General features: G+C 39.1%; 1 protein-coding gene across 2 annotated transcripts in view; it reads right to left on the bottom strand.

The window, feature by feature from the left end:
• Window positions 1-18,296, bottom strand: part of ANO10 (anoctamin 10) — a 233,759-nt gene that overhangs the window by 44,473 nt on the left and 170,990 nt on the right. The window contains exon 12 of one of the 2 annotated variants that reach the window (XM_054019805.1): window positions 16,930-17,046. The exons of the other annotated variant lie outside the window; for it this stretch is intronic. Within the exon in view, the coding sequence (XP_053875780.1) occupies window positions 16,930-17,046 (117 nt within the window). The remainder of the gene's footprint in view (window positions 1-16,929; window positions 17,047-18,296) is intronic. 2 annotated transcript variants of the gene reach the window in all.

The following is an 18,296-nucleotide window of genomic DNA, read 5'->3' on the forward strand; positions in this document are numbered from 1 at the left end:
TAAAAAATAAAGATGAACTTTAAACAGTAGATATAGTTTCCAGCAGAAAAGTGGGTCTGCATTCTCCTTATATTTTAACTGCTTAACTGGTATAAGCAGAGGTTGTTTGTTTGTTTTTTTAAACTGAAAAGGTGTCAGTACTGCATGACTTCAATATCAATCCAAAATTTAGCAACATTAAGAATCAAGCCAAAGCATACATCTTATGATGGTGCCATATGCAACAACCTCTAGCTTCACTCCTCCACCTTTCTCAGCTTTCATTTTCAGCTTTCAGCATTCAGTTTTGTTTGCATTAGGCTTTCCTCCAAAACCGCACAGTCTGTTCTCATTGTACTACAATTCTTGAGAATCAAGCATTTTGAATGCTATACTGAAAGCTGGGTATAATGAGGGCAAATTATATACAATTTAATCTAGCTGGGGGACTAGGAGATTGTGTTCAAACAGAGAATATTGTGATGAAGGCACAGTACAATTCAGAATAGACTCAGTCCTTCTTTAGCTTTTTATTTGGGTTCCAATAAAATCAATGTAAATGAACTGCCTAGTGGGACAGGGTTGGCATGGGTACTTAAATGACTTTTTTAGACTGCTTGTTTTGCTGGATAAATTCCATTGTCGCTGTGTTTAGCGCTATAAAACATTATAATGGCAAGTAAACTGATGTTTTCAAAATACTCACAATACAGGGCCATTTTAAAATGTCTAACAGCTGTTTACAGTTCAGGGTAAACTGCAATCAGACAAATACTATATTTACTAAATTAGATTTGTGAAATTGGCTGCATATAACCTAACTATCTCTGCTATGGAAGTCATAAATACTAGGATTTAAGTAAACAAACAAGAATGAGGGAATACAGAATTGAAAAGATTCGATTTAGTAAGAAGTTATTTACAAGACTCAAAAAGAAGAGAGCAAAAACAAAAGAAAACAAAAACCAAACAACTTAAAAATAAAATGTAACAAAATGTAATAAAAACAAAAGGTTGCAAGTACAAAACCCTAAAAAGATGGTTAACTAAGGGGAATTCTTCCACAAACAATCCCTTGGGGATAAATTTACTCTATTGTCATCAGCTTTGGTTTTGTCTTCAGTCAAAGAAAACTGTCCAGTATGAGTGATATACTGGGCTAAATATCAAGCTAATTCCCTGCCTCTTGTTCACCTAAAAGCTGCACATGAAAGAATGGTTACTTACCTTATAGTAACTGGGGTTCTTCAAAAGCTATTCTTCACATTGTCCCCATAAGCACAAGATTGGATTCTTTTGGTTAGCAGTGTTCATAGCAGCCACACCTGCAACCTGGATGCTCTACACCCTCAGATGGGGGACACCAAAGGGTGGAACAAACCCAACTGCCCTTCAATTCCTTTGCCAATACAGAATCCCAGAGCTATAGTCTTGTAAAAACAAAGTGAGTCATGGAATCCATGTTGACAACAAATCTCAAGAACCAGTTACTGTAATGTAAGTAACAGTTCTTTCTTCTTCAAGTAATTGTCTACACAGATGGTGACTAGCAAGCAGTTACCTCTTGGCTTGGAGGTGGGTGCTAGGAGTCCAATTTAAATAAGGATTGCAGGACAGCTCTACCAAAGTGGGCACCTGATCTGGAAGCCTCAACTAAGGAATAGGGCTAGATGAATATGTGGACTGATCCCTATATAGCCACCCTGCAAATTTCTGAGATAGGAATGCTTCTTCAAAGTAGTAGAGGCTGCCTGAGCCCTGGTGGGCTGCAATAAGCATAGATGGATCTAACCTAGCTAACTGATAGCAGGATCTTACAGAGCTAGATACGCATTTAGACACTCTTAGAGTGGATATGGCCTGACTCTTAACTCTGTCCGCAAAGTCACAAACAATCTAGGGGAGTTCCTGAAGGGTCTTGTCCTATCAAGATAATAAGACAGTGCCCTCATCCCATCAAAAGTGTGTAGTTTAACTTCCCCTTAATTCGAATGGGGCTTGGAGAGGTGAGTAAACTGATCCAAATGAAATTCTGAAACAATCTTGGTCAGAAACTGAGGGGAGGTATCAAAGTCATCTTATCTTTATGGATCTCTGTGTAAATTGAACTAGCCTGAGACCCTGAATTCCCCCCTACACTCTGAGCTGAAGTTTTGGTACCTATGTATTTCATGGACACAAGATATGAGAAGAGGTCACCAGGGGCCCACAGGGGAAATATATGTAAGAGGCCCTTGAGGAATCTAGCAACTAAAGGGTAAGAAAATATGGAATAAGGCTCTGAGTAAGACGGTGATGTGCAGAAATTGCTGCTAAATGTACCCTTACGGAGTTGATGGAAATTCCTGATTGTTTTAGGGCTGGCCAATAGACCAAAACAGCAGAAATGGGATTTTCAACGGAGGCAGGTGATGTTAGGATTCCCAAACAAAATATCTTCCCCTTCACTTTGAAAGCCAGTCGAGCTGAGTGTGGTGGTTTGGGGTTTTTTTTTGGTTTGTTTTGTTTTTTGTTGCTATGGACCACAATGATCTGAATTTTGGCTGAACAACTCCTTTCTGTGGCAGTTCTATGGCACTCAACATCCAGCCAATGCTGATTCTGGGTGCAGATAGTCTGCGTAGTCTGACAGACTATGCTTGGCAAAGCAGGTAATGCGACCAGAGGCTGCATGACAGGTTGATGAGATCAGAGTACCAGAACTCTCTGGGCCCATCCTAGGATGATCATGATGAGCCTCTGTCCTAGCTCATTTTTCTCAGGATTTTTGATATCAGTAGGATTGAGGGGAATGTGTACATCAATCCTGGTGTCCAAGAGATGAGGAAGATGTCTGATCTGCTAGAATTCTGAGTGCCTGGCAGGTACAGAGCCATGGCATAATCTGATGACGAATATACCAAACCCAATGTGCCTCGACCATGACCATGCTCTCCCATTTGATGAAATAGTACACAGCCTTGGTGTTGTCTGTCAACACTTGGACTGTGGATCCCTGGAATGATGGGAGCGGGGTGTTATGCTTTTCACAACAAGTTGCAGAACATTTACATGTAGACAAGCTTCGGGCAGAGACCACATGCCCTGAGTCTGAAGTTGCTCTAAATGAGCTCCCAGTCTTTAAGTGGTAGCATCTTTCATCACAGTCTTGGCTGGCAGAGGCAAGAAGGGTATTATCATGTATTAAAGTCATGCCTAGAAGCCCTAGTCATGGACCAGGATCCTATTGTGCTAGGCACTGTTCAAACACAGAACAAAAAGAGACAACAGGTAGATATAGACATATGGGGGAGTACAAGGAAACAGCAAGACAATACCGGCCAGCATGACAGGCCAGTACACCAGCAACTGAAGTGTTGTCAACAAATATTTTTAGACATCACAGCAAAGGAGAGTGTTGATGAAGGATTTGAAGGTGAATAATGAAGTAGTGTTGTGGATGTTTATGGGGAGTGCCTCCCAAACATGTGTGGGATAGCATGACAGAAAGCCTGAAGCCGCAAGTGAGCAATGAGGGCTGCTGTCATGAGCAAAAAACAAACAAAAGGAAGCATTTCTTCACACAACGCACAGTCAACCTGTGGAACTCTTTGCCAGAGTATGTTGTGAAGTCCAAGACTACAACAGGGTTAAAAAAAGAACTATATAAATTCATGGAGGATAGAGCCATCAATGACTATTAACCAGGATGGGCAGGGATGGTGTCCCTAACCTCTGTTTGCCAGAAGATGGGAATGGGTGACAGGGGAGGGATCACTTGATGGTTACCTGTTCTGTTCATTCCCTCTGGGGCATCTGACATTGGCCACTGTTGGAAGACAGGATACTGGGCTAGATAGATCTTTGGTCTGACCCAGTTTGGCCATTCTTATAAGCCAATTGGAGGCAAGCATTGACAACTCAATAGTGAAAGAGATGATAGGTAGGGTGGGGATTGACTGTGAAGAGCTTTGAAAGTGAAAACAAGCAGCGTATGTTTGATGCAGTAGGAAACAAGGATCCAGAGGATCCAGTGTCAGAGATACAAAGATAGGGGTGACACGGTCAAAGGGACAGGATAGGAAAATGATCTTTGCCTAAATGGATATGGGCAAGCCAAGACTGCATTTGTCGATTACTTCTTTGCAAACTTAACATGGGTCTTGTCACGATTTTAACAAGAAGAATTATTCTTGTGGGACTGTCACCTATATGTCCATGTGATTTTTAGGTTAAGTTGGACAAATTGAGTCATGTAGGTGCAGGAAGCCATATGACTTAGAAGTGTGAGGCACAATCTCATTAACATCTTTGGACCAGCCTGGTGGTGACTGATAAGATCCAATATAGTTTGGAATTTTTCTTACTGGTGATAAGCCCTCACTGACCTTGTTTCTAACATGACTCCTATGAACTCTAGACTTTGAGTTACATCAAAGGTGAATTTTTCTCTATTTTGAGGCCTAGAGTAGCAAAGAACCTTTGGATTACATAGATCAAGCTGGTCACCTGCTGGGGTGATTTCCCTCAGACGAGCCAACTGTCAAGATACAGATAGACCTGGATACCTTGCCATCTCAAGTAAGCCCCCATGACAGCCTCAGTGCTGTGGAAAGACCAAAGGGCAGGACCCTCTATTGTTAGTGAGCATTCCCTACCAGGTATCTGAGGTATTTTCCAATGTCCTGAGTGTATGGGCAGGTGGACATAAGTATCCTGTAAATTAAGAGTCACAAACCAATCTTGATGCTCTAATAAGGAGACTATGGAGGCCACAGTCACCATCCTGAACGTGAAACGATGGACAAACTTGTTGAAATGTCAAAGGTCCAGGATAGGGCACCAACCCCCTTTCTTCTTTGGGATTAAGAAAATAATGGGAATAGAATCCCTTGCCTCTGAACCCAAAGGTCACTTTCTCCACTGTTCCAAGTTGTACAAGAAAGTCCATCTCCTATGGGGAGAAATGGGGAACGAAGGTGGAGAGCATGGAACTGTATGCAATATCATTTGCTGATGAACTCTAAAGCCCACTGGTCCTTGATGATGCCAGCTGAGGCCTCCTGAAAAAAAGGCAAAACAGTTGTCAAAAAAGAGGGGGGAAATGGGTAGAGATCCTCTGTAGGTTCTGCCAGGTTCTTGACTACAGCATCAAACCTGTTGCCAAGGAACAGATATGGAGTGCACAGTAGCTAAGGAAGTACCAGAGGGTCATCAGTAGTGGAACCACTTCTTCCTTGGTGGTTCTGGTGCCCTGTGTGGATTATAATACTGTAATAAGATAGCTGACGGCACCTAAATGTGAGCAGCCAAGTCCTGGAGGATCAATGGCCTACAGGGGCAAGCTAGAAGCTGGAGGATTCTGTGACAGTTGGGAAGAGTTGGAGAGCAGGGGTTGACATCTTGACTGTAGCATGTGGGAGGGGGGGCCTCAGTGAAAGGAAGAAAAACAGTTATTTTTGGCACCTCTTCAGGTAGGGGAAGGAACTGTGCTATTGTTTCACTGATGCTGAATTCCCTTAAATTTCCCTTCCCTATTACAGCCTATTGTACACCCATTCCCTTGCCTAATATTCTTTCATAAAAATGGTTTCAGGGACTCATGTGGGTGTGATTGGGTTTTGGTGACAGGGGCTTCTGGACCCATTTAAGCAAAGGGGTCCAGTGCCCAACCCAAAGAGGAACAGATGCAAGGCTCACTACCTTAGGACATCTACCAGCATCTATGTCCAGCACGGGTCGGGGGGTGGGGAGGGGGAAGTGTTGGAATGTAGCATAGGGCAGAGGGACACTGCCTGAAAGAGCTTTGAGATCTGGTTTGGTTTCTCCTTGGGACTGGGGTGCACAAGCCCAGAGAGTGCAAGTTAGCCCTAGAATCTTAATAAATGGAGATCCTTGTCAATCTTGGAATTGAAGAGGTCACAGCCCTCAAAAGGCAGATCCTCTATAATTGTTTGAACTTCCCTGGGTATCCCTGATGACTGGAGCCAGAAGGATCTTCACATTGCCCCAGATGTGGCCATAGTGCAGGCAGTGGTCTTAGACACATCCAAAGCAGTCTGCAGAGAAGTTCAGGAAATCCGATGCCCTCGAGCAGGATCTACAGTAAGTAATCCTGGCACCAGGTACATGCACCTTCTTTTGAATGTAGTAGACACTGATGCTGGAATTTGTCACAATTCCTTTGCACGGTCCAACAATCCCTCATTATTAGGCATGGCAATCCTACCAGGCATGAAAGGATGCAGAAAGTGTAGCAGCTTGTTCTGTTTCCCTTGCAAACTACCTCCACTGGTTTCAGCCATGTGTTTCATCAAATCTTGGAATGCCTTAAAGTTGTCCATGAGACAAGGCAACCTCTCATCATCCTGCCTCACCAGGGAAGAAGGATGAAATTATAGCTGGGATCAATAGTTCCTCTGTGTTGGCATGCTGATCATCATCACTCTCCTCCTCCTGTTTCTCTAGGATCTGTGACTGCACCAACTGACCTGATTGGGAAGGTCTATACTACCACTTAACAAGAAGATCTAATCCTATAAGGAGGCGACAGTGAATGCTGGCTTGTGCGGAAAGGGTAGCATACCCTAGGGTTCCCAGTAGGGCCATGATTAATGACCATATGAATACTGGACTGATGGACCCTGGAGGAGGATACGAAGGGGGCTTGTTCATTGCGACACTCATGCATTTTTCTGCTTACAGAACAATCTCTTGAGTCCCTCCCTAATGCCCAATGTGATACCTATGAAGGAGGTTAGCAAGAGATGATTCCCTGTTACATAAAGATGGAAAAATGAAAAAGAGTATGTCTCCTCCATTAGCGGGTCTATTATTTTTGATGTGCTAGGGAGCTCTTGGATCCTTTCTATAAGGGTACGGGAGGGAGCTGTTACTGATGTCATTGGAGAACTTTGGCCAGATCTTTGGAGGACTTTAATAGTGATGGCAGACAAGGCTATATAAACTCAACTGCAGCTCTCCCGATTCCAAATTAAGGGGAAAGGGATACTGAATCAGATTGTAAATAAAGAATGACTTCCTTCTTCCAAAAAGCAACAGAGGGTCCTGTGGCACCTTTGAGACTAACAGAAGTACTGGGAGCATAAGCTTTCGTGGGTCAGAACCTCATTTCTTCAGATGCAAGTCACTTGCATCTGAAGAAGTGAGGTTCTGACCCACGAAAGCTTATGCTCCCAGTACTTCTGTTAGTCTCAAAGGTGCCACAGGACCCTCTGTTGCTTTTTACAGATTCAGACTAACACGGCTACCCCTCTGATACTTGACTTCCTTCTTCCAGTGACTCCAACATAACACCATTTGAAACAGCGCAGTGAAATAAAAATATTGTGCTGTACTGTGAGCTTTAGTCTCTGATAAGCTCTTTTTTAACTCAAATTCACTTTGTCTAAATTAACTTTTTAAATTATTGATGTGCATTCAACTTTGTTCTTTATTACAAACCATCCTATTACTTTTAATATATTCATAAGAATGATCACTCATTCAAAACTGCTGCTGCTACTTAGAGTGACCAGATGTCCCGATTTTATAGGGACAGTCCCGATTTTTGGGTCTTTTTCTTATATAGGCTCCTATTACCCCCTACCCCCGTCCCGATTTTTCACATTTGCTGTCTGGTCACCCTACTGCTACTACTACTGTAGACATCATTTAGGATCATATTTTTTCAGTACATTTTTCTAATATTCTTTAATACTCTAGCTGTAATTCGTTTTAAAATAACAGCTAATGGATTGTAGCACTGGAGAACACTTATATAATATACTTATACATGTTACATAACTTTCACATATTGTGACAGCCAAATGATCTCCAGGATTTTTGACCATCAGAATGCACCTCCCTTTCCCCAGCCTCCACTTTAACTCAGGGATATGAGATGTAAAAAACATCTGTAAGTACACCTAGGTTTACAAATTCAACCTCTCATCAGCCTGGAATCAGAGACGATTCTGATGACAGACTAACCAGGTGAAAACATATCAGGTTGCTGGCTGTGTGTGCAGGAGCTCTTATCATAGCACAGCCATTTGCTAGAGTTAAGAGAAATCCCTGTTTTTCACAAAAGTTTCTTCCCCTTATTTATTAACAATGCAATAGTTAGCTGGGTGGATGATAAATATGTGCTAGGAGTGTGGGGGGAAATCCTTTGTTTGTAACTACTATTTTCAACAATTAAGGAACAGATTTTGAAAATATCTTTAAGGAAATATATCTTTTTAGTTCAGTTAGTGCTTTTCGCGTTCTGCATGGATATCAGCCAGGTTCATTACTTTTAGAAAAAAAATAAAAAATTATTATTTGCTTTTAAAGAGTGACTGTAAAGTAATTGTATAGTATATAATGCTTATTTTTAAAACCATTTCCCCATTATAATCATTCCCTTAAATCTTAAAAATAGCTTTTATTTCCCTATTCATTCATAAAAAATACCTTTTCAGGAAACTGATTTCTTACACATGTCATGTCTATGGAAACTGAAATATTTTTTTATTTAACAAAAACTTGCATGTCTATCTTACTTTATTGTGCCAAAGCATTTTTCATTTTTGCACCAGCATCATTACATTGATGTCAATACAGTAAAAAGAGCATAAATTGCACTGTTGTTATGAGTCTAACAAAAGCAGTATTGTTTTAAGATGTCAGTGATCAAGTATAAGAAAAGTAAAATCTGCAGGAATTTCAGTATAAGATTCTAAGTATCTTATGATTATGTCTGAAACTTGGGCTTTAACTACTAGGTATTTTCTCTTTAACCGTGGCAACAGAAAAGCAACACAGCATCTGAATTAAAAAAAAAAAAAGTGGCATTTTAGTTCTAACATGCATGCAAACATGGTCAGAGGATATGAGATAATTTGACCTAAAAAGCTAAGAACCTTTGAGTTTTAAACCAGAGTCTCCGAAATTTGTATCTTAGTGTAACAGTTTTGCCCTCAAAACTATCCAGTATGATAAATGTTTGCTGAAAAACATTAAACACACAATATACCAGTAGATAGATACACTTTTAAATATACCTATCCCAGGGAAAAGTAGCTGCTAATAATCAGTTGAGCCTTTAAAAAACTGCCTGCTGTGAGTAAAAAGATACCTTTATGAAAATAAACACAAATAGTAGTTACACATCAAATATATAGCATAGAATTGTGTCTATTATTCAGACAGTGTGAACTGCAGAGATCTGGCCACAGTACTATACATCATGGAGGTGCTGGTCACAACTCCATAGGTAAAGTTTTCTACTTCAAGCAAGGATTTAACCGCTTTGTATTTATATTATAATCTTAAACTTGCAATGCTTTATAAGGGATTGAAGTCACAAGGTTTCTGCAAGGAAACAAATACCGTATATACTTGTTCATAAGCTGAATTTTTTTAGTAAAAAAGGGAAGCACCAGAGAAGGGGGTCAGCTTACAGGTATAGAGAGGGAGAGGTGGGACACAGCCCCTCCCCCCAATAGGGGGAGCCAGGAGAGGCAGCACAGCCAGCAGAGCCAGAAGGGAAGAGGCGGGGCCAGAGTCTCTCCACTTCTGGCCATGCTGCTCTCCCCCCAGCCTCCGAAGCAGCTGCAGCTCCAGGGCTGGCAGGATGCAGCCGTGCTGCTAGGCCCCGCCCCCCAGAGCAGCCTGTGGCCGCGCCGCCCGGCCCCCCAGAGCACGCTGCAGCCGTGCTGCCCTAAAACTCTTGAAAGTCACACCCAAACTTAGTATAGATATCAATTCAGCCATTGGTACATTCTTTTTTAAGATTTATTTAAGAAGATCTAGTAAAGGACTTTTGGTCAGGGACAAAACATCTTTAAAGTCTCTGTTCACAAAGGACAGTGGTTTGTTAACTGATCTATGGACAAGTGGGGGTCTACGGTGCTGTTTCTGTCACAATGGAGATGCATGTCAGTGATGATTCCTGCTAGCTGTAACACAGATAAAGGCTCTTAGGACTCCCAGAGGTTTTTTAAGCCACTACACTTAAAAACAAAATCAGACAAAAACACCTTCACTGCATCATACTACTTCATGTCCATCTGTTCACTTTGCAGGTTTTTCTCTGGAGCAAATTCCACAACAATCAAATTTGCAACTGATGCCAGCTTCAGAGGAATAGCAAAAACACAGCAAGGGGACAGAACTAAACTGCCAAGTGACTCTGAACAGGTTCCTTCAGTGAGGATGCAGGAAAAGAGTGGAGAATTTGTATTAATAAATGGCTAGTCCTACCCCGAGAGAGAAGAAATAAACAGCACAGATTAAAAAAATAGGGAATATAGTATGGAAGTAACGTAACCAGCCATATCCAAAGTGAGCTTATTTTTATCTTTTCTTAATGTTGTCCTAACATTACTGTTTTCAAGTAACCAAACTCTATAGATATTGCACATAAGGTAAGGAATTGGATATTGGAGAGTTGGAAGAGACATGGTCCATAAGAGGATTCCACCATTAAGAATTGATCCGCAATGAGAGTTTGAGAAATATTTGCATAGGGAATGTGATCCTCAATGAACAATTTGTTAATATTTCTTCTACTGACAACTGAAAACAAATCTAACGTGCTACACAAACTCTAGGTCCTGTGCATAAAGCAATGCATGAACACAGAGTAAACGTTATGCTGTTATACACACAATACATTGTCACTTTTTATTTTTTGTGTTACTTGGCAATGGAATTGCATATAATTTCAGAGGAAAGACACCAACTGAAATATATCCCATTTTTGTCGTATTGGCAGGTATAACATCACTGAAATGAAAGCACACATCTCAGAGTGCTACCTTTTATACAACAAAAATTATACATATTCAGATAGTGTCAGCGGGCAGAACCAGTTTCTACCTTTAAAATGGTAAAAATTATGGTGTCTGAGATACTAGTTCTTGGCATCACAATAGTTGGGCAGTGCTTCTTCAACACATGCATGGACTCAGTCATTATACAAGTGTCAGCACTAATGTAACAGTGATCTTTCTGGCCCTCCACTTCAGCTCTCCTATGGTAACAGGATCAGAAAACAATGCAGTGACACCAGGGATTAGCAGAGGTAGTTTACATAGAAGGATGAGAAGTTTGAACTCCGCTGGGCTAATGTTAATCCCCCTTTTTATAGCATGTCTCTTTTTTCAGGAATCCCGAGGCTTCCTCCTGCTCACCCTCCTGCAGTTTCTGAAGAGTGATCTGCCAGGAGAATGGAGGCCAGGGAAGCAGCACACAAAACAGGGAAGACAAGACATTTTGGAAAAAGTTAGGACAATACTGAAATTTTGATAAAAATCCAGACTCACTCAAATTAAATACCTATTAATAGTTGGCTGACAACAGTCACTTGAAATCAGAACTCTTGGTGCACTTTATGCCCATTTTTATGTGAAATGGATGAGTTTGTCCTCACTGTGTTCAGGACAGTCAGAATGTAATTGGGCATCCCTGTGGATTCTGAACCTATGAAGCCTGCTGTAACTGCAGAGTGCTTAGGTTTAAGCATAATTTTAACCTAGTCTTACTCATTTTACTCCACATTTCCTTGTAGATATATTACCAATGCTCTGGGATGTTGGGGGGATGCAGAGGAGAGAGGCTTGACTTTTGTTGAATTCCATTCCTAGGTCAGAGGCTGAAAAAGGTAAGACTGAGGTTTCTTTGCAAGAATGGTTCGCCGCTGTCAATATGTGACATTAGGAACAAATTTAACTTTGGCAATGATGAGAAAAAGAGCCAATGGGTTGTTTAAAAAATAAAACTAAATTTTCCGGCAAGTCTGCCCCCCATCCCAGTTAACAACATGTAATTAATCACAATCACATAACATTCATACATATTTCTAATTCTATGCTTATGCAACCATTCCCTCATTACAAATGTAAATTTACCTCCATACCACATAGATTCTGTGTCGTCTCACTTTTTCAGTTATCAGAAATAGAGAATCATGAAATTGATATTACAGAAAATGCTATAAAGGCTAATGAAGTTAACCCCACAATTCATTTTGGGCTCTCACCCTGCCCCCTTCCCACCAGTTCTATATTTAGGGTGGTTCCTCCAATGCTTTTACATTGACAGGTTCAGAGGGATGCTCTCAAGAAGGGCCCATCTTTAGGGCATCAAGAATGCTTTGGATTAAAGTATATTGGGAGAACTATGTGAGCAAGTTTGCGTGTTTCCGCTATGACTGGTTACAAATCTCTCACTTCCATGAGTGATAACATTTACTAAAAATATATATAAAAAGATAATTATGTTATGAAAATCTTATACATTTTATTAATAGTCTATCCCTTCTGCTAACAAACACACACAAACCTTATATTAAAGGATGTCCGGGAGCAACAGATTACTCACTAGGGAGAAATTGCTTTTTCAAATTAAATTTAAACAGGTTTGAGTTCTTTCTTTAAAAAAATCTGACGGACAAAAATAATTAATAACCATTTTATTTGAACTCACCATGTGTGAGTTTGTGCTTTAATTACATAATCAACATTTGCCTGTATCAGAAAACTAGATTTTTGGCAGAGTACTCCAATATCAGCATGAATCTTTTCAGCATCTAAGACAATAATTCACCATAAGGAAATGCTCACTGAGATGCAACATCCCCCCACCCTTACTTGAATGTATGCAAATTTTATCTACATCAACTAACATGAGAGTTGGTACCAGTAATATACTGAGCTCAAATGACAGTTTTGAGTGATAGTTAGATTTATAAATAATTTGGCTGCAAAACAACATGGCAGTTTTCTAGGTTAAGAAAATATAATAGATACCAATATCAGGTGCTCAAACAGTTTTCATAGCAAAACAAATGAAAGAGAAACAAACCAATGAGTAATTCTGCCCTCTCCCTCTCCTTTCTCCACTGTCCTTCACGTTCTTCCCACCGTCAACAACCCTCTACTTACTATCTGTACGTCGTATAGGCAGGCAGCATAGTTAACTGTAGCATTGTTGCTGAATCTGCCAGTTACATACATATGTCCAGTAAACACACACCTCGTATGCTAATGGACATACCTGACACTCTGATATTCTGTTGATTTCAATGGAATAGAGCACAGACTATTTCATGATTTTGTTTAGTCCCAGTGTCATAGAGGCGGGAGTGTTTCTATTATCCTTTCAATACATTTATTATTAAAGGCACTTATCTGTCTTTCCCTGTTATCTAATGAGGAGTCTTAAAAAGGAGAAACAATTCAACAAGGAAGCTGTCTTTACTGATTTTTCCCCAAGCCATACTTTCTTGCAGTTTTATCCTTTTTTAAGATAATAGGTGGAGATTATGGCCACATAACAAAATAGAGCACACCACCTCTAGTCCCTCTTCCTCACTGCTTTGGAATACTACTTTCAGGAAGGAACATGGGACACTAATTGTGCAAAATCATTGTCGAAGAGGTAATCAGCCAGCAGATGGGTCTGAACAGAGAAGAGCTGGAATCCTCCTCTACACCCAGACAACATGCGATATACCGGTACTTCGGAGTGATGTACACCTGGTATCTACTGTCTCAAGGGAACAGAAGTCCCAAAGCTATTCTCAATCAGGATCTTCTGCAAGCATGGAAAAACCGACCCCTCTTTTAGCATCTCTCATGCATTAAAATAAACGGGGGACAGGGAATTGTGACAGTAGTCAGAAGAGGGATTTGGTATGCACTTATCACAGCAGTGGGGAGGAGGAAGCTTCCATGTGACATATAAGTCTAACTTGGGGGGTTTTTTTTTTTGGCTTTTAAAAAAAATGTTTTTTAGAAAAATCAATTTCAAATTTTGAAACTAAAATTAGTTAAATTACTAAGATGATGTTTATTGCCAGAAGGTTTATCTATGATTATCTTGACTATTTGAAGCTGAAAGAACTTGAAAATATGCTTTAAAAATAAATGCCTCAGTATCTTTTCATGTTGTCAATGAATTATTTTGAAGTGCAGATATTTTGCCAGCTGACATCCAGAAAACCAAAGCTGTTTTAATGTGACATTAAAGAATAAAAGCAAGTCTCCACATGAGATCATTCCATTTCAGTACACTACTTAATACATGACATGTTCAAACTATGAAAGACATAACATGGAATCGGTCAAGGAAAATCTGAAAAGGTGATAGTGGTTATTTGTGCATATAATTATAGGTATCCTAAAACTAGCAAGGACTTCTCTATCCTGTAAGAAGATGGAGAATGAAAAGAACTGGAGGGCTTTAGTTCCCCTGAAATGCAGAATTCCCATCTCTCAGTATGATTAATAAAACAAACCCTGAAGACTTGGGGCTCAGGCACATATTAAGGTAATTAATGCATAGATGTGAGGGTGGAAGTTTAAGTCTTAACTGCTGACAAATATATTCATATTTAACCACACTCAGTAGATTCCAACTGGCATATTCTAATCAAAGGTGGTTTTATTCACTTGTGCTTAAGGTTTCAGTGGATGAACTAGTTTTGCCTGTCTACAAAATGAAAATAGAGAAAAGGAGCAACTAAAATAGAGCAGCAGTCCTGCTCTTTAAAATGTTAAGTAGAGGATATGTAAGACTACTGTCAACTCCTGGTAACTTCACAATGAACCCATTAGAGAACTACAAAACTAAATTGTAGAGTCTTAGATTCAATTTTAATTTGGATTTTATTTTTTATGGTTTTATTGTGGAAGACTGTCTTGACCTGGATAGGGACACACATCATATAAGACCATGTGTTTTTAATAGTGATGGCAATGTAATATTTCAGGAGTCAGTTTGGCTGAAATGAATATAACATTTTGCCAGATACCACAGAAGATTTTTTTTTGTTAAAGTGTATTCTCCAACTTCACTTGAAGATCACAGAGTACGGACGATTACTCACCTATAACTGGTATACTCTAAGTATATTGCCTCTGAAAATCAGCAGTGACCATTGGGACAATGTGAACGCTAATTTTGTGTTGATATGAACATTTGATGCTGCTGCCCTAATACACCCCAGTTCATTTCCACTGTATAAAATACCATCTAAGGACTTTGAAGTATCAGGGAAGAAAGATGAGAGAGTGTGAATATGACGTCAACTCTGAAACTTTGGGGGGTTTCCTAACGTTGGTTTTGGGTATATTTTTGCAAAGTTTATGCTTGTTTTGTGCTTGTTTCTGTGAAAAGTTATCACATTCATGCACAATCACAGTCCAAAACATGGGACAGACAGCACAGGGCTAAGTGGGGTTTTTGTTTGTCTCACTTGGTTTTGCTTTAAATCCTACTCTTAGTCTGACAGAAGATGAGGAATGAAATCCTGGCCCCAGTAAGTCAATGGTAAAACTCTCATTTGACTTTAATGGGCCATGATTTCACCCAAGATCTATAAGAAGAGCCCAAAACTAACAGATGAAAGCCCACCACCAGAATTAAAATACTCACATGAAAAACCTAAAATTCATCATAATTCACATGCAACTTTCTGGTGGCTGAGAACCCAGTGGTCCCAAATCCCTATTTTTATGGATAATTGGCCTCTGAAATACTTTTTTACATATTGGCAATTATTAAGGTTAAGATGGAAATCCCCATGTTCATAAATAAAGCAAAGAAATAAAAAAGGGTTATTTTCATAAATGATTTCATGCAACATTAATTTAATTCAGTGTAGACAGACAGCTATGTGCATAATGCTTATTGTAATCAGCTACTGCAGATACTTCGCATTTTAGCTTTCCAATATTACAAAATTACATTATTTGCTAATCTTTACCCTGGAAGTCTGCTTTCTGTAACTGGATCATTATATCCAAATATCTTCAAAGTCAAATATTTTTCGGAACCTATGGAGGTCCACCCAGTTCCTCCCCCACATAGCTATTCCTTTTTCTACTAGGTCATGGATTTTCCCTCATGATCTATTTTCTTTGTAGAGGGTAGCCATACAGGCATGTTCTACCTGAGAGATCTCTTCCCACCACTTGAGATTACCACATACTAGTTACTTTCAGTTCTGGTTTCCACTACTGTCTCCTTCTATGCATTTGCCTCTATAGATTCTGCAGTACAAAAATCTAACTAATTGTTTTCCTAAGGGATAAATGTTACTTACAATTGAAATGTAAATTATATAAAAAAAATAATAATGCTAAGACTGTGGTAATAAAATGTAATCTAATTTATCTTTTCCACATAATGTTCATATAATTATTTGGTAACCTTCCCCCAAAACAAATATTGAAATGATTATTTTAAACAATCCATGCCAAGAGTGCTTACAATAACAATATTCATCCATACAGTGGCCAACCACAATTTACATGTGATGCCAGTTCAATGAACACCATTTCTTATAGAGAGCTTTAAATCCATAGATTTCAAAGCTCTTTACAAAGGAAAGAAAGTATCATTATAAACAAGAAAGTGGGTGTTTTCTTAAAAAAAATAAAGATACCTGACCTAATCTGGCAAATTCAAGGCAAATTCATGAGACACTGTCAGGTTAAAAATGTTGATCTCTCTGTTACCTAACAATAACTGAAATTATTAGAATTTAAAGTACTTTTTAAAATTTAATTTACTTTTCAGCATTAATGCTGTTTGCTTTTTGCTTTTCAGTCGATGTGATTAAAATATACTAATCAATTTCATATTTATTGATAGGCATTTTCTTCTGTTTTTGTTAAACACTGCTTTATTTTGGCTGCAAACAATACAGAAGGATAGTAACTCCAGCCAAAAATTGTTTTAACTGGAATGATCAATGACTAAATCACTGAAAGCTTCTGCATCAATAATAGGGTTTTTTAAAAACAATTTGTAAATTATTTTACATTTTAGATTGATACTATGTATGCCCCTTTAAGATGCTAATATCTAGTACCATGCAATTGAAACAGAAGCATAATACTGACAATTTCCATAATTTACCTTTTCTTTTGGTCCCCCAAACTAGTACATTTGTTTCCCCAAGTGAGTTGCCCATACCTGCTGTTTGAGAGCTTCTAGAGATTCAAATTCCAACCTGGCCAGTTTTATCTGGATATCCCGTGGTTTATCAGGAATCACAAATGCCATGACAAACTTCAATGCCAGTAGAATATGCTGGGGAAAAAAAAAATTCAATACTCTATTATACAGTTTATGGCAAGTAAAGAAGAGTAATACAAAAGCATTCTGCAAATTTTAATTCCAAGATACCTAAAAAGGATTTATTGTTAATTATGTGAGAAATAGTGATGGCATACTATGCCACGATTACTCCTGACTTTTCCAGCTCAACAATTATTTATACTTTGCAAATAAATGCGTACGTCCATTAGGTTTGTTTTATTATAATCTTATATTTTCACTATGTCCTGTATCATTCTTCTTTATTTATACATTTGTGATTCCTGATAAAAATCAAACTATTCATATTGATACTGACCTGGTTGGAATTGAATCTAGGATAAGAACTGTAGTACATAGTGAAAGCATAAGATGTATATGTCACAATAGATTTACATGACATAATACAATGGTAAAATGTGCCAAACAAAAATAAATAACAGAGTTCCTGCCCCAGAAAGAGTATAATCTAGAAGTCCTAGTGGGTGGACTACAAAACAATACAACACAACAGGAATTTGGACTTTACAGCTGGAATGATACACAGAAGCGGTGAACTGGCCAACATTAATTGGGAGGATATTCTAAATATAAGGAGTGGAAGGAATAGGCTAAATTAGCCATAATTATATAGCAAAGGATTATATAAACACTTAACCCAACAAAGACCAGAAAATTCAAAGTTAAACTTAATCCTTGTTCATCACTCTTTGTATTTGACATAAAGCTACAGCCCCCCCACAATAAACAACAAGTTCCAAGCTATCAAGACAGGTGTTTATTGGGGTGGGGGGCTACACAGTTGTTTGCATAAGCATCTAAGCCAGAGCCCCTCAATGTTTACCCTACTGAGGACTGGACTAGTAACTTGCCATGAGTCTGATGGCAGCAACTTGGCCCTGATTCAGAAAAGCATCTCTATACAGGGAAACTTAACTTTAAGCACATGCTTAAGTCCCACTTACATCAATGGTTCTTATACACATGCTTTAAATGGTATTTATATACATGTATGCCCAACTTTTTTCCTGACTCAGTGCTCTAATTGTCATAAAATGGAAAAGAGCACTGACTCTCATTTTTCTGAGAATACAAGTCCAAGAGTTAAATGTTCCATCTTGATGCAGTTGGCTGCACAACACAAAACACAATATGCTAAACATCAAGAGTAAAGATGTGGGATGGGAAGAGCTAGAAATAAATCACCTGGTATAATGCAATGGAGGTAAAGGACAGTGGAGCAA

Source organism: Malaclemys terrapin, chromosome 2 (genome assembly GCF_027887155.1).
Source record: "Malaclemys terrapin pileata isolate rMalTer1 chromosome 2, rMalTer1.hap1, whole genome shotgun sequence".
Classification (NCBI taxonomy): domain Eukaryota; kingdom Metazoa; phylum Chordata; order Testudines; family Emydidae; genus Malaclemys; species Malaclemys terrapin.